Source organism: Camelus bactrianus, chromosome 8 (assembly GCF_048773025.1).
Source record: "Camelus bactrianus isolate YW-2024 breed Bactrian camel chromosome 8, ASM4877302v1, whole genome shotgun sequence".
NCBI lineage: Eukaryota > Metazoa > Chordata > Mammalia > Artiodactyla > Camelidae > Camelus > Camelus bactrianus.
Window position 1 is genome coordinate 22829804 of NC_133546.1, and position 22750 is coordinate 22852553.

The window sequence follows — 22750 nt, forward strand, 5'->3', positions numbered from 1 at the left end:
AGTATAAGTACTTTGAAAAACTGTTTGGTATTATTTTGTAAAGTTGAACATATGCATACACTTGACCCAGCAAGAAAGCATGCACCTGTGGGCCAAATAAATCAACAAGAAAATTCATAGCTGCATTGGATAGCTCCAAACTGGAAACAACCTAAGCAACTATCAACAGTTGAATGGATAAATATATTGTCATATATTCATGCAATAGAATGCTATAGATCGATGATCTGCTACACACAACAATGTGCACGAATTACACATGTAAGATGAAGGTGGAAACAAAACACATTTTGTATTGTATCATTTATACAAAGTTCTATGCTAAAGTATTAGAAGTCAGGTTAGTGGTTATCTTTAGGGAGAAAGAGAAGGTAGTGACTAGGAGGGAGGATGTGAGAGGTGATTCTGGAGTGCACGTACTGATCTAGCTGTGGGAGCCTGGGTGAGTTCACTTCAAAATTCATTGGGTGCTACACTTAATGATTTGCCTATTTTTCTATATCTTCTATTTTGATCCAGAAGTTTTAAAACAATAACATAAACACTACTAAGTTGTACAGTAGTACAGTAACAATAAAACACTACTAAATATCTAGAAAAAATTAAAGTGCAACTTTCTGAAGTAAATTAGAAACCTTAACTGAAAAAAAAATTTTTAAACCTAAATAAATGGAGAGATAGGCCTGATTCAGAAAAATGAAGAGACTCATTTTCTCAAATTGACCTACAGAGTCAATGCAATCTCAAAAAACTCCTAGAGAGGTATTGTGGAGAAGGGGCGGGCGTGTAACTGGAAAAGCTGATTCTAAAATATTTTTGGAAATTTAAAGGGCTAAAGTATTCCAGACAGTCTGGAAGAACAAAGGACAGAGATGTGTTTCTAGACTTTAGATGTGAATCAAGACTTATTAAAGGCGCAGTGATATGAGGACCTGGTATTAGTGTGGGACAGACAATGAAAAGAGGGGAGCAGAAGAGAAAGTCCAAAATAGACTCATGCAACCATGGGCACTTCTGAGATGACAAATCAAAGAGGAAGAGAGAGATGTTTCCATTTATAGAAAACAGAGTATCTATTTTAAAAACAGAAAAGCAGTTGGTCCCCTTTCTAACACTGTACCACACACACATCAGCTATGTGGGGGCTATTTTATATACAAAATCAATTACACATGGTTTGTGAATGCCCAGAAGACAAAATTAAGAACAATGGATGATGTCAGAGAGATGGATTTCGGCTCAGTCTAAGTGGGAAAACAGTCACTTCAGCAGCACTAGCTGTCTCAGGAGGTTATGTCCATCCCAGACGACATTAAAACGCAAACTGGATGACCGCTTTTTACTGAAATTCTAGCTAGATTCAAGCATCAGAAATGTGTAAGTTTCTAAGCAACCCTCTATTGCTATAAATTCTAAGAGAGGGAACAATGTAAACTTCTTCAGTCTGGAGTTGCTGAAGAAACTTTACGGGCAAGTCAGAAGAATCTGAGAATTAGACAAATGCTGGTGGTGCCTCTACTCTTACTACACTTCAGTGAGATAGAAGCGCATTTTAAAAAAGAACATCTCAGAAAGGTATGTACCATATTAGGAACCATTTTAGAAATATTACAGAAGGGCAGCATGACATGGCTGAGCACCAGATGTGGACCCCTGCTCTGATCACCCCAAACTGAAGCTTGAGAAGTAATTTCATCCTTGAGCCTCAGTTTCCTCACGTGTGAAGCAAGGCAGAGATGTGTCTTGGCAAACTGCAGGATAATAATCTGTTGTTCAGATAAAAACCTGATGGCAATGTGGAAAATTAAATACCTCTCTCTGAATCAACATTAAACCAAGACAAATCCTTAGCTTCATAAGATGCCCAGCTGTTGTTATGTGAAATCTCTCCAAGAGCCAACATAAGGGATTTTTATTTAGCAAGTTCTCAAAATTGTTATTATCCTCTGTGTTAAGAGATTACTGAGTTACAAAATGAGTGAAACATTACAGAAAGAATAGTTGCTATCTCTGCTGGTGGACTTAAATGTGTGAGTACAGTACATCATATATAGACATAAATATAAAGATACAAATTCCCACAGGATTTTATTCATTCTCTAAGATGTCAACATTACTGACTAGTTATTCAGTCCAGGGAGAAATGGCATGCTGGCAACCACTACTTCTTTAAATGGTATGATCTTTTCATAGTCCAGCATTTCTCCAAATAGTAGCTCCATAAGAAATTAGTAAGTATTTCCCAGAAAAACAGGATCCATTGTTAAATATGCCTGGGAAATGATTGGTTGAGCAAAACTAAAACCATTTCTTTTTTGTAGGATGTTTTGGAAATTTAGTGTGTTGATGTTCACGGTGACTCTCCAAGAGGAGGAGATAATATTCAGCATTTCCCTTGTTCATTGTTATAGGAGCCTATCATGGTGTGTACTGATTATCTGATGTGTGTATCATCATAGTTATCTAATGCCATGTAACAAGCAGCCCCAAAACTTAGTTGCTTAAAACAATAAGCATTTATTATCTCACAGCTTCTGTGAATCAGGGGTCACGCATGACTTAACTAGGTCCTCTGGCTCAGGGTCTCTCACAATCCAAGTGTCAGCTGGGGCTATAGTCATCCCAAAGTTGGACTGGGGAAGGATCCACGTCCAAGCTCATGTAAAGGCTTGTTGGCAACATTCAGTTCCTCCCTGACTGCTGGCACAAGGGCCTCAGTTCCTTGCAGGTTGTTTGTTGGCTGAAGGCTCCCCTCCCATGTGGGTTTCTTCACAGCTTAGCTCACAAAGTGGCAGCTAGCTTCCACCCAAGTAAGCAAGTGAGAGGGCAAGAGAGGGCAGTCAAGGAAGCCAGAATCTGTGTGACAAAGTCTCAGAAGTGATATACTCACTTCTTGATTAGTCAGAGCAGGAGTCAGCAAACATGGGCAGCAGGCCATATATGGGGCAGCAGGCCATATTTGGGCCACCACCCATTTTTGTAAATAGTTTTATTAGAAGATAGCTAATGACATTTATTTATGTACTGTCGGTGGTTGCTTTTGTGGTACAACAGCAGAACTGAGTGACTGGGAGAGAAACTACATGGCCCACAAAGCCAAAACTGTTTACTCTCTGGCCCTTTACAGAAAAAGTTTGGCAACCCCTGCATTAGAAACAGGTCTAGCCCACACTTGAGGGAGGAGAGTCACAAGGGCATGAATACCAGGAAGCTAGGGTGGTGGGAGCCATTCTAGAAGCTGCTACCATAGTGCCTGCCGACAGGTGGGGACTTGGCAAATATTTGCTGAGTGAGTAAATGAATAATTGCTCACGTCTACCAATTTTCTAAATTCAAGGGCTGAAAAACAAATTGCTAGCCAAGAAAAAGCCAAATTCCGTCACTGATTATTAGGATTTGAAAACTGCGTCACAACTGTGACAATTTATCAACTTGTGTGATCTTCTTAGTTAATTTCCACCATTATGTCAAATGAGTTACATGGTAATATAAACTTTTAATTAAGTTCATACGTAGATCTGACAGATTGTTCTCTCATGACATCAGCAAATTGGAAGAAAGGGTACTTATTTGAGATTAGAATTCACTCTGGGGCAAGAAAACTTATTGTGAATTAATGTTTACAACAGGGGAGTTACAATACCTTCTAATACCAACAGACACTCCAAACATAAATGTACAAAACCAAATTCTCATCCATTTTTCATCTTTTCTCAGTATCCTTTCTCCAAAAGCCCAATTACTGTACCACAAAGTTCTTCTTTGATCACTTAGGATTTCTCGTGTTTTACACAAAGCAGTGTATCCATTCTTGGAAGAGTAAAGGGCCTGTTGCTGCTTTGCTTACTGTCCAGTTTTCCACTGAATCGAAACTCCAGCATGAGTGACACAAACTGGAGACCTCTTTCTTCCCTCACTCTATAAAACAAGGGCTCTAAGTGCTTCTGAAGTTTGGTGAAAAAAGCACTAAAATAAGAGACCCCAATCTGTGGCTCTTCTCATGTATAACTGGATCCAAGAAGCATGGTTAGTAACAAAATCAAAGTGGGAGGGAGCAGGTAATAGATGTTATATTTAACACCCTACTTTTTTGTGAGTAGCTATTCTGACTGGCAAGTGTTAGTAATTCTCTTTCCCATACCTGAGCTTGTTTAATCCTCCCATTCACCCTGGGAGATTGATTACAGAGGAGAAGAACAGAGTAAAGAAAATTGTCCAGAAGGTCACACAAGTAGTAACTGGCTATCAAGTTTGAAAATTATACTGGGTTTTTCTAAAAGTGTGAGTGTAACTTGAACTGGATATATGACCGCTATGGGTTAATTTGGGATTACAATTTCTATTTGGTGCCCGACTATTCTTTACCACTGACATATCAAGGAGGAATTCAGCCATTGCCACTGGCACCTCAGTGCTCAGGGAAAAAAGTGGGGTGCCTGTTGTGTGACAACCAAAGCCAGATTAAGGGGTGAAATTTGTAGGCAATTGCCAGTCCATACAGAGAGCTAAATCATCACTGGAATAAATCAGAACCATGTTGTTATTAACTGTTCCCACAGATGACTGGTTACACAGCCGGAGGAATGTAAATTAGTCTCGTCCTGCTCCACCATATGAGACACTGACTTGGGAGTGAAGACAAAACAAAACATTGTTCCTTGGCACAAAGGTACCTACATTTGAGTACTTTTGCAATTCACTCATGCATGTTGTACAATGATTCGTTTATTATCCAAAATTTAACTCCTTAAATATGCCTCCTCAGAGGTTGTGTGGTTCTAGATTGCAGAAAAGAACTAGAGTATAGGAGAAGTGAGGGTGATAAGTGAAAAAATAGAAATGAAAGATAATTTTTATTAAATGTACAAATAAATAATAAATAATGAAAGTAATAGCATATTTTGAAGAAATCTACCCTATTAAAAGCATGAGAGGGGATAGGAAATACCATCCTTGTGAGCCAAAACTGGACATACTCAAATGCTGGCTAAAATTAAAATTGCTATAAAATTAAAATAATAGCAAGAAGCGACTATATTATTTACATTCAAGAAAAATAACCAGTTATTGTTGTTCTAAAAGTTTCAAGTTTCAACCCCCCCCCCCTTTTTCCCAATGGAAATAACTGGTTTTAGAGCATGATTTTTGCGGTTCCTGAGGTACACAAATGTCAAGATGGGCGTGAAAACGATTTCTCAGGTTTTCTGAACTTGAATACATGAGATGTCAGGATATTCTGATACGATATGTGGCAAGATTTATTAATAAGCAGAGCATGAGTACTTTTAAAAAGATGAATATTCATAAGTACCATGATTTTAAGATTTCATCCTCTTGATCTCTGAGCTATTCATGAATATAATCCAGTTCATCAAATCTTGGCATATTAACTCTCAGTGCTACACAGTTCTAACCACAAACTGTATTCATAGTAGAGTCTTTGTATTTCTGCTTCACTGCCTCCCCACCCCTCACCCCACTTCCCACGTTTCGGACTCCGGACTCCACGGTAGGAAAGAGGGAGAGAACTGGCAGGAGGGAGGGAGTCCGTGTGAGCCTCTTTGGAAACCTATGAAAATCAGTGCTCAGTGACTTAACTCCATTTCTGTCCCAACCGAGCGCTCTGCAGGACATAAGAGTTTACTGGTCACAGCCCAATTCAAACCTGACCCTAGGGCAGGGATAGTGTTCTTCTCCCAAGCGCCACTTCAGCCTTTTGGAAAATTATGGAGCTGCTCAGCTTCTCCAAGGTCACCAGGGGAGCCCAGTGAGGGCGCTGCCTAGGGTCTTCCCGCGGCTGCACGGGAACTAAACCAGCCTGCGCACTGGGCCCCGGGCCCCGACGGCCCCAAGCAAGAGCTGTGAGGCCGAGAAGCCAAGAGCTTTACCTCTGACAGCTGGTGGAGAGACCCGGCTCCGAACGGATGCTTGCTCTTTGGAACGCAGAACGCAGGACCCCCAGCCGCAGCCTGGGGAGGGGGTAGGGCCTGCAGCGGCTCGTCTCCATAGAAACCTGACAACACGGCCCCGCCCCGCCCCGCCCCGCGGGCCCACAGCTCCAAGTCACCGGCACCCGCGCCTTGCCCGCAGGAGGGCCAGAAACCTGCTCGCCTGTGGACCACGCTCAGAGCGCCAGTGCTGCACCGGCCGACACCTCCCTCTCCACTGCTGCTGGTTCCCCGTGACTTTGTCATTCTCCAGGGAGTCTGCGATGGGATCCTGGGCGTCGCTGCAGGTCCCAGAAGCCCCTGAAGGCACGGAGCAGAGGGGAAAGACCCAAGAGACTTGGATACTGAAGCCAACATTTGCTTGGTCTCAAAGCCAGGAATTTTAAGGCTGTGGCGTTTCGTATCTTCAGCAAACCCTCAGAGTATTTTAATACTTACTATTGCCAATTTTCACATTACACAGGAGGTACCAAAACCAAATCAACATCCTTCTTAGTTTCTAATGGTTCTAGTCAAAATGCTTCTACATATTTATTGTGAAGCCCGTAAGGTTTTTTTTTTTTTTATGTAGATAAATAGTTACCGCCATGGGAAGATGGTCACAACATGAAAAGCATGTTAGAAAACCATATGAATAGTACTATCTAATTTTTATAAATAAATGTCTATTTTAAGAAGCCTGGAAGTACATTAACAAACTTCTTTTAGTCATCTGTAATTAAAATTTTTCTACTATAAATATGCAACATCTGTATAATAAATAATAAATGTTAGTCTAATCGTTTTATTCTAATCTAAGCAACTCTTTTTTTTTCTTGTTGCCTTTAACATATGCTTAAATTGTGTGAAAGGATACAAATTAGATAAACTAAAAATTTGTTACCTGGGACCTACATGGGGTTCCTTGACACAAAGGACAAATGAACCAGCTGAATAAACAAGGCTGATCTGCCGCTCTGTCACGAATCCACAGGAAACAGCTTTTGCGTTACTCTATCTCAAGACTCATCCAAGAAAAACATGTCAAATGGCGAAGTTTTCTTCTGCTCTGTCAGACCTTAAATGCTTTTCCCCCTGGAATTCCTATTCTCTCAACCCAACAGAAAAGTTTTGAAGGTTGCATTTAATGTTCTGGTGATTTTATTTTTAAAAGGGGTATACAAAAGACTGATTAGAGAAACTGATCAGAATTCTTTGAACTTCGAATGCCAAAAATTACTGAAATTGAGGTTTTTTTTATGTTGTTCAATGGGTCCCCCACCCTCCCCATTTCCAAATAGGTGCTTGTTACTGTGGCCTGGAAACAAGGAGGAAGAAGCATGGGCGTCTTCTCCAAGATGAAGGCAATAAATGCTATAAATGGATAAACATGTGGTATATCCATACAGTGGACTATGACTTGGCCAGGAAAAAAAGTATTGATACATGCTACAATGTGGATGAACCCTGAAATCTTGAAAACATTATACTAAGTAAAAGAAGCCAGTCACAAAAGATCATGTATTGTATGATTCCACTGGTACAAAATGTCCAGAACTGGCAAATCCATAGGGCCAGAAAATAGATTACTGTTGTCAAGGGCTGAGGCGTTTGAGAGATAGGGAGTGACTGCTGATCAGTTTCCTTTTGAGGTGATGAAAATGTTCTAGAATTAAATTACGGGGATGGATGCACAACCGTGTCAATCTACCATAAACCATTGAATTACACACTTTAAAAGGGTACATTTTACAGCATATGAATTATTTCAATAAAGCTGTTTAAAAGCTAATGGTAATGTTAATAAGCTACTGTTTGCTGAACATTACTTGTGTCAGCTATTGTGCTAAGCATCTTATGTGCACTTTTTAACTTCCTGCTCATAACCATCACCACAAGCTGGTTATTAACCTCATTTTCTAGATTAAAAACAAAAAGATAGAAACAGTAAACATAAATGAACTCAAAGCTAAGAGGCAGAATGGGGCTTCCAATCAAGATCTAAGTAAAGTCAAAGCCCATGTTCTTTTCATTTTGCCAATATTTAAATGTGCACAAGGTGCAAGATTTGCAAGAAAGTTGCAGAACCTCAAATTATATAAACAGTTTACCTTTGAGGATTGAACCCTTGTATTCCCAGATTGAAGACGACAGGTTTCTCCAAAACAGACTAAAACAATCACTTTATTAAAAATAGCAAATTTCACAGATACTCATTTAACATTCTGTTGTCACTGGCCATTGGCAAACACACCAGGCGTGTGTACTGATTGTCTAATGTAAACTGAAGCTGGGCTGCCACAAAAAGCCTGGGCATCATCAACTTACGATCACCAGGGGGCGAAGTCTGGTGAGCTCAGGAGGGGTAATCCTGCAGCCCTCTCAACAACACTTAGCATGATGCATTTCAAGTATAACCCATAAGGCAACAGTATAGCGCGGAGCAGCAAAACCTCTGTATCACATTTCCTGATCAAGCCTTCAGCAAGGCCTAGGCCTCCAGTCACGGTGACTTAGGGCAAATTACTAAAAGCAGGATGTGAAAGCAGTCACTGCACTTTAATTACTTTTAATTCCTTATTGTGGAAGATGATTCTGCTACTGGATTCAGCTGGAAAAGTAAAGAACACCGCTTTTCTTCGAACCACGAGACAGCAACCTACGTTTCACTTTAGCTGGTAGAAGTATTTGGAACATCTTGTGCATCTGCCAAGTGGAGTTTTTGTCTGAATTCATCAGTTAAGAAGATTTTCATTCTATAATGAGTACTTCTTTTAAATTTCTGGAAATTACATTCAAGAGCTGAGAGACAGAGATATTAAAAAAATAAATATGTTTAAAGGGAAAGTGCCTATGTTGTTATTGAGAAACTTGGATGTGGTAGGATAATTTTTAAATGTAGTTAAGTAATTATACTATGTCTAGAATTTGTAGACTTAAAAAAAATCACTATATCAAGACTATGTTCCAGGTTCTAATGGAGCACAGAATTATTTTAATGTAGCAAGAACAGTTCTCATGGTAAGAAGCTAATTAAAACATAAAATGTACTGGATTAAAAAATTCATTTGAGAAGGTAACATCCTTTTATCATCCTCGGAAAAACAATTTCTTTGTAAAAATCCAAAAAAAACCCCCAAAACATAAAATCATCATAGCTCTAAAACTTTTCCTATAATCCTCTGAATTTTCAAGAAGATTGGAAATAGGATGGAATTCTTACATAATTTACTCCCTTCTCATTGGTGCCTTTCATTTTCCTCTTTCATCTATCTGATCCACTTGCCACCTATTTTTCAAGCCTCAATTCAAACAACGGTCTGGATATACTGAGGACAACTAAATGCTAGCAATACATGTATTGCAGAGGTTTGCAAAAAATGTACAGACATGAGCTCTGCCATCAAGGATATTCTTGTTCAATTGGAAGGCTGAGATTTAACACATATAAAAATCAACAGATAATGAAATAAGGCAGAATGTTAGTTTGAGATACAAACAAAAAAGCTTTATGGAAGTGGTCCACTTGAGTGTCTTTGATAAGGAGAAAGGGGAGGCCAGAGCAACTCTAGGTAGAATGTACAACCTGAACGAAGGTGTTAAGGTCAGCATGGAAATAATCTGCTCTTGGGCATCCAGAGAACCACCAAGTGGGAATGAAAAATATTTCAGGATATATAGGTTGTAATCAAATTATTGAGAGCCCTTTAACAGTATGACATAGTAAAAAATGGCAAGATGAAAGTGATGTTTTAGGAAGAATAATTTAGTGGCAGTGTCTAAAACTTACAGCAGCACTGTCCAATAGAAATATAATGTAAGCCACAGATATAATGTTTAAAATACATTTTATTTATACTAACAAATCAGGAAATTATCATTTCAACACATAATCATTATAAAAAATATGATACTTCACATTCTTCTTTTCATACTAGCTGACTTCAAAGTCAGGTGTGCGCATTACATCTGCAGCGCATTTCAGTCCACGCCAGCCAACACCTCATGTGCTCAGGAGCTACTGGGCTAGTGGCTGCCATACTGAACAGTGCAGCTCTACAGTCTCCAGAGAACAGAAATTTGAAAGGTTATGGAATTAGGTGATGAGGGTAGAGAATGAAGGAAGAACACAAGATAGAACTGATAATGCCCAACAACTATGTAATTAAGCGATGGCAAATCATTTCGTGTCTCTGTACCGGCTAAATGGCAGATAGTGCCAGGACTAACGTCTGCTATAGTCACAAATGAATTTTTAAATAATCCTGAAGATTAAAATAGTAGGGGCGTTGATGATGGCGAGAAAAATCAGGGGGGAAAGTATGATTACAGAGAGGACGTTACAGGTGAGGAAACTAGGGTTGCCAGCCTCTGCTCAAGGTGACATGGCTGCTTACCAAGATTTGAAACCAAGTCATCCAAAGCCAACACTCTTGGATTCTACCATCATGCCTTATCTCACTGTGGTGACTGAAGCGAGGAAAGTGTTGAGACAAGTAAGTCTAAATGTTTAACAAAAACTCAGATGAGAGGATTAGAGTTCTGTAAATGTCAAAAGCATAGAAAGGATATAAAGCTTAAAACGAATACAAAGAAAAAAAAAAAACCCAGGAACTTCTAAGAAAAGCCCCTTAAATAACTCTATCTTACCCTCATATTAAAGTCTTTCTTGGCAATGATATCTTAAATTAACATCTCCCTACGGTTTATGTGGCTTCTCAAAACTTTATTTTCTTCATCAGTAGAATGGGCAGTATAACACCACCTACTTCCAAGGGTAGGCCCAAATGAGGTAATGCATGTAAATCCCTTCGTATAATGCTTAGCAAATAGTAGGAATTCAGTAAAGGTCAGCTCTTAATGACTATTACTGGATTTATTCATATCTTCATACTTCTTAACTGTTATTATTGCACAATTCAGCAATTAATAACAGTATATATGTTAAGCAATAATAGCAATTTTTATATATATTCTATACGGTTTGGAAATTTTCATATACTCATCATTATATGTAGCAATTACCCCGTATCACATAAGACACTCTGAGATGTTAATCTGCTGAAGGTTACATTAGCAAAATGTGGAACCAAATTTCAAAAATCAAATCTCTTAACTCTACAACCAGTATCCTTTCTAGTGTCTCATTATTTGGTTCAAAGAGATGTCTTACCTCTCAAATTATTTTATAGGCAGGATTATTTCTTATTATTTTTATATATCTCATAGTGTACCTATCACTGTGTTCAAAAATACATTTTGAAAAGTTCCTGAAATAACTGCTCTAAATTGAAATGTCAAAACCTGAGTATTTCACATGTGCCTTGGTGATTTCCTTTATGCTAATCTTATGATACACTTTTTTATGCATCTAAAATACTCTATGCAAAAATATTAAATCTAGTATAGTACAGTATGTCTGCTATCCAATTTCCATTTATCTTAAGAATCTAAAGTTCAAAATAATTTATATGGCAACTAGCCTAATCTATAATTCTCCTGATTAAATTAAAAAATTTTGTCATAAAACTCCAAAAACAATACAAGGTAAAGTGCAAACCATAAACAAACAAAATTTCAGCAAACAAAAGAACTAGGAAATTCCACTTAGAGACCAAAGGGAAAGAGAGAGCCCCAGTAAATAATAGTAGGTTTCTTCATTAGATTGGGACTAGTCACCAGAAATTATAATTTGTAACCTTTTCACTTTTGATGTTAAGCAAAGGATACATGGAAGAATTCAGTTCTTCTAACTGTAACACAAAGAAAAAAATTTAATTTTATTTTTTATAAGATAAACATCATAAATAGATAATTGTTAAAAATACATTATTAAATAAGTTATTTCTCATTTAAGCTTTCTTTAAATAAAAAAGCAAATTAGAAAGAAAAAACTTTCCAAAAAATTTCCAGACTGGGAAATTCACTTATGCAAAATAATACTAAAGTAGCTGTAGTATTTATGACATAAGAATATGAAAAGAGAATTAAAACTGTATAATAAAAACTGAAGTTTTCTAAGTATTAAAAACTTGCTTAATTATAATCGTCTCTAATTATAGCTTTTAAAAGAAAAAAGTCACCATTTTAATGATCAAAATCTTTAAAAAACTTTATGGATTAGAATAAGATTCCACATGATAGTCAGTTTTTAGTATGAGATAGAATTAACCATCCCTATTTTACAGAGAGAAAAACCTGAGTTACAGAAATATTAAATTGCCCAAGGTTATACAGCTCTATGCAGATCCTGAACTAAACAAAGACTTTCTGGTTTCAAATTCCATTTTCAACATACCACGAGTGCAATTACAAGTATAGGTTCAAAATTTTAAAAGTATGGGCATACAATTTCTCTCTTATTTATTCAAAAGATAGAGAAAAGCAAGAGAAATTAACCATTTCTGTTATGGGTAAATATGGACTCTGAAACTAAAATGTGTTGAATTCAATTTTTATTTATTTTTGTTCCAAAAAAGATTTCAAGAGGCAAATTTAATTAACACTTTTCAATATAAGAATCATATATGGTATTATGGGTTGAACTGCGTCCTCCAAAAATTTATGTTTTAGTCCTAACCCCTAAAACTTCAGAATGTGACTATATTTGGAGATAAGTTTTTAAAAAGAGGGAATTAAATTAAAATGAAGTCATTAGAATGGGCCCTAATCTAATATGACCAGTGTTGTTACAAAAAGGAAATTTGGACATAGGCACCCACACATAGAGGGAGCATGCCATGTGGATCTGAAGACATCCTTCTATAAGCCAAGAAGGGAGGCCTCAAAAGAAACCAGCCTGCTGACACCTTGATTCTCCAGCTCTGAGCCTCCAGAACTGTGAGAAAATAAATTTCTGTAGCCTAAGCAAGTCTATGGTACTTTGTTATGACAACCTACGAAATTACCATAAACACCAAACATAGTACAAGTAACCACCACCTGAGTAAATAATGCAAAATGTATCAATCATGCCAGGATCTTTTGACATACTACCTTCTATGACTTAAGATCTTATATAGGTACAGAAGCAAGTATTTTAGACTTGCCAGTATCTCAGAAAATATGCTTAGACGTAAATATAATTTCCTTTGAACATATTTCTTTAAAAAAAGAATATAAAGTACAGTATCAATGAAACTTGAAAACATTACACCAAGTGAAAAAATCCAGACATAAAAAGCCACATACTTTGTGATTCCCACTTATATGAAATGTCCAGAATAGGCAAATCTACAGAGACAGAAAACAGACTGGCGGTTGCTAGGGGATGGCAAGGGAGAACTGCGAGGGGCAGGGGTTTTTTTTTGGAGTGATAAAAATGTTCTGAAATTAGACAGTGGTGATGTCTGCCCAACATTGTGAATATACTACAAATCCCTGAATTGTATACTTTAAAATTGTTAAAATGGTGACTTTTATCTCAATACAAATTTTATTAAGAAAAGAATAAAGAAAGAGAGCCATACTCACATCAGACAGAAGCCTATCCAGATTGGAGTCACTGGCTGTTTTTCTCTTATCCTCAGGAAGTTCCTCTAACTCCCCATAGAGCTCCAAATTCAAGCGAGCTAATTTCTCCTGCATTCCCCGAACATGTTCCATCTGTTCAATGGAACATTCATTTCCTGGGGGAACATTCCAGGACATCAATAAAGATTAGGATAGGTCAAACTAACTGTCTTGAAAAACTTCTAAATCCTAGGTGCTTAAAAGAAATCGGTTTTCTTTGTTTTGTAAATTACATTGTTAATGACTGCATATTTTCTGTGTATAATTATAAATCAAACTTCTGACCAGGAAAACAACAATTTAAAAACTGATCATGGACGTTAAAAAAATCATATAGAAGAAAATTTTTAAATAAAGTCACCCCTTAGGTGGTAAAAAAAAATTTCAATATCATCTATAGAAGTTTTAACACCATCTATTCATCTCCTATTTGACAACTGCCATTAGAATTGAGTAACTCAACATTTTATAATAATCTGAGTGAATTTAAGAGTCCTATAAAAACTTCAGTCATCAATCATTTTACCAACCATATATTCCTCTTTTAGGCAATATAAAAGATACTTACGAAGCATGAAGAATGTTATGAAGCATGAGAAACACAATGTACAAATAATAGTTAAAGACAACTTACTGCTTTAGCATTATTTGTTGATTATGTTGCTAGAGAATAGGTTCTTGCCTAGCACAGGAAAGAATTCAAGAGCAAGGCATGTTAAAGTGAAAGCAAGTTTATTTAGAGAGAGACACACTCCATAGACAGAGTGGGGTCTGTCTCACTCAGAAGGGAAAGTGACTTAGGAGATACACACTCCCACAGGCAGAAAGCTGGCTGTATCCAAAGGTGAGAGGGAGAGAGGCCGAGAGGTGTGGGGTGTTTAAAGTAAAAGTAGATACACACTCCACAGACAGAGTGCGGGCTGTCTCAGAAGGCAAGAAAGAGAGAGAGAGAGAGAGAGAGACCGTGAGATGCAGAGTTGTTAAGTTTTTATGGGCTCGGTAATTTCATATGCTAACAAGTGGGAGGATTATTCTAACTACCTTGGGGAAGGGGCAGGGATCTCCAGGAATTGGGCTCCCCTGCCCACTTTTTGAACTTTTATAGTCAGCCTAGGAACTGTCATGGCGCCTGTGGGTTTGCCAAGAGGCTCAAGGTCTACTGGAAGTCAAATCTTCCACCATCTTGGTTCTAACCAGTTTGTTCTGTCCTCAGTTGCTGTGTCATTCCTCCAGGGGTTGTGCCCTGTCCTCTTCCCTCCTGTCTCAATTAGAGTCCTCTGAGGTAGCATTATCTGCCCAGACCAACTAATGTATATATTTTCATTCAGTTTAAACACAGCCTCTGTAAGCTCTCCATATTACTATTTATTTTTCAAAAAAAAACTTTGATTTCCTCAAAGGTATAATATAATATAGTTTAGCCAAAGGTGAAGTACATAGCTGGAATCAGTATGAATTAATATAAATTATATTTTCCTCTGGCCAGCTTTATAACATCTTCGTAAACTGACTATATTACATTAAATTAAGGACTACTACTAATTTTGAAGCTAGCTGCAGCTCTTTCAAAATCATCCTTCTTCACAGTAAAATATCTCACATTTCCTCAGGGAAGAGTTTTTTCATAAATTGCTATGAAAACTAGAAGTGCAATAACATTTTTGAAAAGCAATCTGGATACTTTTATTAAAATTAAAATTACATATATGCTTTGACCCAGCAATCTCACTCATGGGAATCCACCCTAGAGAAATAAAAACATCCACATAAGGATATATATAAAATGATGTCCACCACACCATTGAATTTAGTGATCCAAACTGGACACAAAGTAAATGCCCTTCAACAGAGAAATGGCTGAATAAACCAGGGTACATTCACAACTTGGAGATTATGTAGCCATTGGAAAAAAGAGTGAATTAGAGCCATACCAGGTGGCATAGACAGATTTTCACCAGATACTGGTTAGTGAGGAAAGCAAGACATTGAAAAGTGTCTACAAGACACTATTTGTATAAAATAATGAAAACAAAAATCTTTGTGTATGTGTGTGTGTGTGTTTACATATGTGTGTGTATATATATATATATACACACATGGCTAACTGGTTGGGGGGGCAGGGGAAGTAGAGGAGGTAAAGGAAGGGATAGGGAAGCCAAGTAAAAAAGCAGGGGAAGGAAAGACAACACTTAAAAAAAGAAGCAATATCTATGTTGATGACATTTATGCTTTTGAGTGAGATTCCGTATGTGTGCATTCAATAATTTTTAATTACTCCTTTAAAATGCAGGTAAATAATTTTATTATTAGAAAAAGCTTATCAAGTAAGCTGCAAGCTGAACATGAAAAATCTGACATTACACTTTGCGAATTCACATACAAAAATACCTATTCAGAGTTTTTACTGGAACAATCAGTTCACTGTTCTTATGTCTTCATGAAAGAATGAGAAAACCAGACTCATTAATATTTGAAAGCCAGGAATCCTGGGCAAGAAATAAGTTTAGGCTTGAAAGGGTAAAGGAAAGTGATCCTGAGTCTTTCTAAAACTAAAGCACTAAGTCTAAAATACTTTAGTTGACAAAGAGTGTCTCTTTTGTTTGTTACACTTTCAAGATACTTATTCCATAATAGCAATCCTACTTGAACATTTCAACTAACCCTCCCTCTTTAAAAAAAAAAAAAAATTTTTTTTCCTGAAATTTTAGAAGGCAAATTATATTCTGTGACAAATGAAATCTAGGGTGATTGTGTTTTATGCCTCTGGACATTTTTTTTTTAATTAAAGAAAATGACACTTTAAAAAAGAATTGCAAAACACATGCAGAAAATAGGGTGCAAACATCTTGAAAAGAAAAACACCTATGAATTACCGAATGCTTGGAGTTTTCCAGAGTGGAAGTCATTCAACAGGCTGAGAAGCCCCCTCTCCATCTCCTGGACGTCGGAGACGTCGGTGAGAAAGGAGTGCTGAATCGGGGTTGACTGAGCGCCTTTGCCTTCTCCACCCTGAGGTTTGGTCTTTTCTTTCATCACTCTGTAGAAAGGATGCAATAAAAAAGTAATTGTGTATAACTATCTTTAAAAAGAGATAATTATATTCTTTCAGGGTGTTCTAGATTAAGCAAAATTAGTAAACTAAATGGAATTTCCATTAAAAACAAGATATCAGAATAAAATCAATACAAAATAAAACCAATAATTTCAAGCCAGACACCAAAATAACAGGTTGTGAAAAATCTCAAAATAAATGTATAAAATATAACTTAGTAAGGTATATAAAAAGCTTAAGTAACATATTTTTACAATATGCTAATTTTTTGGATTGCAAAAAAAACTGAAAAGAGAATTACTAAGTCTTTTTCCTAGCCTATGTTTCATATTCATTTCTCAGTAAACATATTACGCCTTTCCCATCTCATCTTTATTCAGGCTATTCCTTGAACTATGGGTTGTTCAAGTGGTTATGGGCCCCTGATCTGTAGCTCACACGGTGCCAGATACTCAGTATACAAACATGCACCTGACATCAGTTACTGCACTGAAGAGTGCCCAGTCCAAGGAGAAAGACAGACATATAAATTCATAAGCACCATGTGACACAGTGCTAAAACCTGTTACCATCCTTGACGCCTCCAACTTCTGGAGGCCTCACATGCAGACATGAAGTCCTACTGATTATACCCGTAACGATGTCCAATCTTGCGAGTTCTCTCCTTCTCCACAGCCACTATCCTACGGCTTGACCGAACTACTCCAACAGCTTCTCAGCTGGTCTCCCGGCCTCTATGTGCTGTCTCTGAGTCCCATTCCCTCCCTAGAGAGCAACCAAGTCAATTTTTAAAAAGTAAAATCAGATGAAATGATTTACGTAATTCAAACCCTTCAGTAGTCCGATATCCGTAAGAAATCCTCTCCTCTCTTGTCTGTCGATGCTCTAGACATCTCGAATCTCTTCTGCTTCCTAGGAATCCATTCTCTCATCTACTTACAGCTAATCCTCTGCTACATTAGCGTCCTTCCCCTCACTGCCATCTTTGCCAGGCTACCTCCCACACATCCTTCAAGTCTCAGTTTAAATGTTATTGCCTCTGGAAGGCCTTTTCAGGACCCCTAGACTGTATGAGTTCTTACCACACATGTCTAGCACATGCCAGGCTCTCAGACACTTGAGTGATGCTGCTATACACAGTGTGATACGGAAATGGAGAAAAAGAGCAGTTAACTCAATCGAAGGGCAGCAGAGAAAACTTCCTAAGGTGATGTGTGAGTGAAAGTTAAAGTCTAAGTAGGAGTTAAGGGTAAAAATGGGAGAAGGGTTTGGGTGTTGCTTTATAACCCCAACATGTACCACAGATCCTGATGTACACTTATATTCAGTACTCAGTTAATTTCTACGTAATGCTGCGTGAAGACGTCTTCCCCACAGGTGTACTCACCACAATACGGTAAGGCAGATGGGGTATACGGTGGGGGTGCAGAGTAGGGAAGGTGGCAAGGCTTAGAGCATAAAGGCTGTGACAGCAGGTCAGTAACAGTGCTTCACAAAGCAAGCTCTGTAATTTTAGATACATATTAGATTTCATACCACTATCTAGTACCTTGATATTCAAAGTACTGTCCAAGACCTGTACCATCAACATTACCTGTGAGCTTACTAGAAGTGCTTAACAGAAGTCCATCCTGGACTGACTGATTCAGAACCTGCATTATAAAAAGATTCCTGAGAGAGCCGTATTCACACTAAAATCTGAGATAAACTGCTACAGACCCTCAGGTTTCAGTACAGCGAATATATTTTTATCTTTCAAATTGGAAGTTTTATCCAAGTACCTATTCTGCATCAGTTCATCACTTAACAACCCTCTCAAAAAATAAAAATAAAAGCCTGTTTCTTCCCACTTCAGTGTTTTTGATCATGCCCCGCTGCCCCACTTTATTAAACCAATTCAACAATTAAAAAGAATTCACTGAAATTAGACTATATGCAAAGCCCCACTCTCAGTCCTGCCTGGCACACAAGCCCCAGCCCTCAGGAAGACTACATTCTAGAAGAGGATAGAGAAATAAAAGTACAAGGTAGAAAATGACCATGAGATATGAGCAAACAGATGCAAAAGTTTGGAAGAAAGAGTGATTTCCTTTAAAATCGCTTGGGTTTTTTTCCACTAACTAAAACCACATTCAAAATCTGACTCTAAATTAAACTCCTCCAGGAGGAAAAACCCCTTTGCAATCTGACACTGTAGTCAAAAGAAACCTTCATAAATCTTGTTGTTTATCACTTAGTCCTTATTGGGATGTTCTTTTCCAAGTGTCTCTCACTACGCCCCATTTGTTTCCTCAGAGACTGTGAGATCATCATCAAGGCAGCAGTCTTTTTTCTTTTGTGTAAACGTGGTGGCTACTGAGTGCTACAAGCATCACTTCCTTACTTGACTCTTCATGATGAGCTTGGAAGTTTACTTAATCATCATTAGGAAGAGGATTGAGATTATAAAATGCATTTTCTCTAAAGACACCATCTTCCTTTCTAAATATCTAACACTCCAAAATACTCACATACATGCAGCAGTAACGTGTAACACATTTAAACGTGTCCCTCCTGTTTCCTTTAAAGCCTTAAGACAAATGGCGTTCACCAAATGTTAATAATGATTACTTCTGGGTGGTGGGATTTTACTGTTCTATGTTTCTTCTTTGAAATTTTCCTGTGTTTAAATATTCACAATAAGTACAAATCATTTCCACAAAAACAATGAATTCATTCTTTAAAAAAAATAAAACTACCAAAGTACAAACACTCAGCTTAGTTTAAAACAAACAAACAAACAAACCTGTATCCCTTTTTCCATTTCTGGCTAGTTTATCAACTTGTCTACAAGTTTTCTTGCTTGTGTATTTTAATATGAGACAAAGTAAGGGCCTTAAAACTAATCACTCATTTTGCATTTTCTAATCTCTATACACTGTAATCTTCATAATTTTTTTTCTAAATGACATATAATATGTGCCTCAACTGTTTTAAAAGTTAAGCCAAGAGAAAAAATATTATAAGTATTAGTGGATATAGTATTGAGTTTAATAGTATTTTCCTGAGATAACATGAAAGAAAAGAATTCACCTTTTTAACTTTGGTCTCTGTGAAGTTGACTGTGATGCAGGATTTGAAAATCCCGTGCTTTTACTAACTGGAATGGCATTTTTTTTGGCATTAACGACCTGAGCAGAATGGGCACTAAAAGACTTAGGACTCCTCCTCTTCACTTTGCGCTCCTCCATTGTTTTAAGTTCCTTATTGCACCAAGGCCAGCTTCTTACGACCTAAGGAAACACAGCACAATTATACACATAGCTACAGTATGCTGAAATGAAAGGGGTTCAAAGACCCACTTTATGGGCTGAAAGAGGATCAAGAATTTCAGAGGTCATTAGAGAAAGTTAGACTAAGGATCCCTTAAGTTCAATCTACAGTACTAAATACACAGAAGTCCTAAGCAAAATGGCCTGGCAAACAAAAATTTTTTCACCATTTTCTTTATTCATTCATCCTACAAATATTTGCTCTCTTCACATGTTAGGCATTATTCTAGGCATTGGGGAAATGGTACTGTGCAAGACAGAGTCCCTGCCTTCAAAAAGCTGACGGTATAGGAGAGCAACACATAAACATTGAACAACTCACCCACATGATATTCCCAGCCTGCCTCAAGCTTTAAATGGCCTTCAAGTCTCCTTTCTAAAATATATTCTTTAAAAAACCAACTAGATTCAAATAGATGTATAACTGACATGGGGATCTGAATTTTAACTAGCAAGTAGAAACCTTATTTCAACCACCAAGTAGAAATTCAGTTTGTCTAGAGGTCATCTGACTCTAGTTTCTTGATCAAGTGAAGGAAAATTAAATACTGTAAAATTAAGATTGTTCCATGACTACTTTGAATTTACTTTCTCTACCTGTTTACAAGGAAACATAAAACTTTATTATATATGTTTAGTTTTGCCACTATCAAGAAAGTTACTCTATGAAGTTACACTTGGTCCTTCTATGCAGAATATAGTGAAGGTTTTCTATTTATCCAGTGCTTTCCCTTACTTTATGTATTAACCAGTTTTATTTTCCTAAGAGCACATCTAAAAATATCCTTCCACATTTCCTTTTTATTTATGAATAATATAAAATTATACTGTTTCATGCATCATAAGATGAGAAACTTTTTTTATTTTTTACTTTTCTTGATGGAGGTACTGGGGATTGAACCTAGGACCCTGTGGGCACAGGCTCTACCACTGAGCTACACCCATCCCCCAGGATGAGAAATTTATATAGCTGTTCACCTCATTAGACTGTAAAGTGCCTAAGGCCCATTAGGCCTTTTATTGTATGTTGTGTTGAATTTAATCCTGCTATGACCATTCAAAAAAGCTCAAATCCATCGATGTCACTCCTAAAGTAATTACACAAGAATTTCCATAAAAACAGATTTTTCTGCTATTGTCTGGACTCGGTGCTACTAGCACTGTTATTTAAACCACTGAGCTCAGTTGGCTTACAATGACTTTAGACAATCATAACTAGAGGTATGATACCTCCAAAGAACCAAAGGTTGTAAAGGAAAGGCTCCACTGCCCAGTCTTTAATCCCAGATTAAAAAAAAAAAAAGTAAACCCACTTAAATCTTGGCTAAAAAATTTTCCTTTAAGAAGTATTTTTAGCAACAGACATTTTGGGGTGTTTCAGCATGCAACACAAACTAAATGTTTAAAAAATAACTAAATAGAGAAGGAGGATTCACTTTTCCAAAGAGGCAAGGATCTGTATAAATTTATACAGTGGTATACAGTGGTTTGATACACAAACACAGTGGTTTTCGAATTCAATGATGCTTATACACAGCTGCAGATGCAAGAAAAAAAGTCTAGGAAGTAAAGTAATGTAAATAAACCAATAGTGGTCTAAACTAAGATGTTCTGAGGGGCCAGGGCTCGAAAATCATCCTTTTTTGGGAGGTAACATCTCGACAAGAGCACTGGAATCCTTCTTGTATACCAATCCCAGGAATCCAAGCAGGACCATTAGGAGTCCCTCTTGACTTCGCTTCATTCCCCTTCTCCAAACAATCAGCCGACACGGTGACCTTTCATTGCCCAGAATCCAGTCGTGGCCAGAACCGGTGGTGGGAGCGGCCTACAGGGGGACATTGCTGGGGTGCCTTTGCTTCCCCTTCATACCTGAGGAAGAAGGGGATCGGGGTCCTCTTCCTCAGTCTGCAGAGATCCCGGGGCCTCCGAAGCCACGGCCGCACCTGCAGCCGTCGATGCTACCACTGCAGCTTGAGCCGGGGTCACATCCCGGACCCCGCGCCTCCACAGTGCCCTTTGTTTACGGAAGTGACGTAAGGAGGCGGAGCCTCCGTGCCCTAGGCGGGAGACTTTCCTCTTCCGGTTCCACCACTGCCGCTCCCGTCTCCGCCCTTGACACCGCATTGTTTCCCCTGTCTTGCCTTCAGCTGTGCCTTCGAGGAGCGTGGAAAGGAGGACCCATAGCTGGGCTTTTATTCTAGGCTCTTTTGGCTCAGAGGCGACGAGGGTAAGGTTTGCAAATGGAGGCAAGAATCGGAAATGTAGTACCCCTTCCGGAAGCTGCCCCTCCCCCTCCACAAGCTGCCCCTCCCCCTCCGCGAGTGTACGGTCTCACGCACTACAGTTCCCAGCATGCCGTTCGAGCAACCTTGGAGGCGGAACCAGTGTCGCCATAGCAACTGTTCCGGATTGTTTCCAATGCATCGCTGGGATTTAGCAAGGTAAACCAACTTTAGCTTGGAAGGCAGCGTGAAAAACCATGATTCTGTTTAGCGACCCCCGAGGCTGAGTTCCTAAATGAAATTCTTTTTCTCCTATTATAAGTAGCTACTGTTAAGGCACTTGACAGACGTCTCTAAACCTCACTGCACTCTATGAGGTAGGTGTTAGAATCCCTGTTTTAGAAGTGAGGAATCTGACACTCACCAAGGGTAATAAATTCACGTCTCTCTGTCGCCGAGACAGTTACTCACTACACAAACTGCCTCTGAAGAAGGGATTGAGGGTTGAGAGAGAGAGAACTATCCTAAATAAAGGGAGAATCCATGTTTTTATTCCCTAGTCTGGATAGCCTTCCCCGTGTGTGGGTTGGGGGTGAGGAGGTTTTAGGTTCACAGACCGTTAGACTAAAGAGACTGGAGAGCACCACATACTTATCCCGCATTTGCTAATGAGAAAACTGTATCTAGAGATTTTATCAGTGTCGGAGGGGCAGAGCAAGGACG

The 22750-nt window shown here is 38.2% G+C and overlaps 2 protein-coding genes across 8 annotated transcripts in view; both read right to left on the reverse strand.

The window, feature by feature from the left end:
• ECT2L (epithelial cell transforming 2 like) overlaps positions 1–6608 on the reverse strand; it is a 63951-nt gene extending 57343 nt beyond the window's left edge. Inside the window, exon 1 of one of the 4 annotated variants that reach the window (XM_074368265.1) lies at positions 5889–6608. The gene's annotated coding sequence lies outside the window, so the exon portion shown is untranslated. The remainder of the gene's footprint in view (positions 1–5888) is intronic. The other 3 variants (XM_074368262.1, XM_074368263.1, XM_074368261.1) reach the window with 3 other exon arrangements.
• Positions 6609–8093: 1485 nt separating this feature from the next.
• On the reverse strand, positions 8094–21929 carry CCDC28A (coiled-coil domain containing 28A). Of its 4 annotated transcripts, none has more exons than XM_010965832.3 (6): positions 21675–21929; positions 19564–19763; positions 16313–16476; positions 13401–13555; positions 11658–11680; positions 8094–8653 (listed from the first exon to the last, which is right to left on the reverse strand). In XM_010965832.3, exons 1-6 carry the CDS (start codon positions 21927–21929, stop codon positions 8599–8601), a joined length of 852 nt encoding a protein of 283 aa, XP_010964134.2. In that variant the 3' UTR covers positions 8094–8598. The 4 variants fall into 4 exon arrangements, with proteins under 4 accessions (XP_010964134.2, XP_045380497.1, XP_045380498.2 ...); XM_045524541.2 differs by lacking the exon at positions 8094–8653 and adding an exon at positions 8680–9513; XM_045524542.2 differs by lacking the exon at positions 8094–8653 and adding an exon at positions 9759–9983.
• Positions 21930–22750: the final 821 nt, after the last annotated feature.

Coding starts and splice junctions, on each gene's coding strand:
- CCDC28A (XM_045524541.2), bottom strand. CDS start 21,929: ATGCGGTGTCAAGGGCGGAGACGGGAGCGGCAGTGGTGGAACCGGAAG. Junction 19,764..21,674: donor CCGATCCCCTTCTTCCTCAG/GTATGAAGGGGA, acceptor GTGTTTCCTTAG/GTCGTAAGAAGCTGGCCTTG. Junction 11,681..13,400: donor TGGATAGGCTTCTGTCTGAT/GTGAGTATGGCT, acceptor TTTGTGTTACAG/TTAGAAGAACTGAATTCTTC.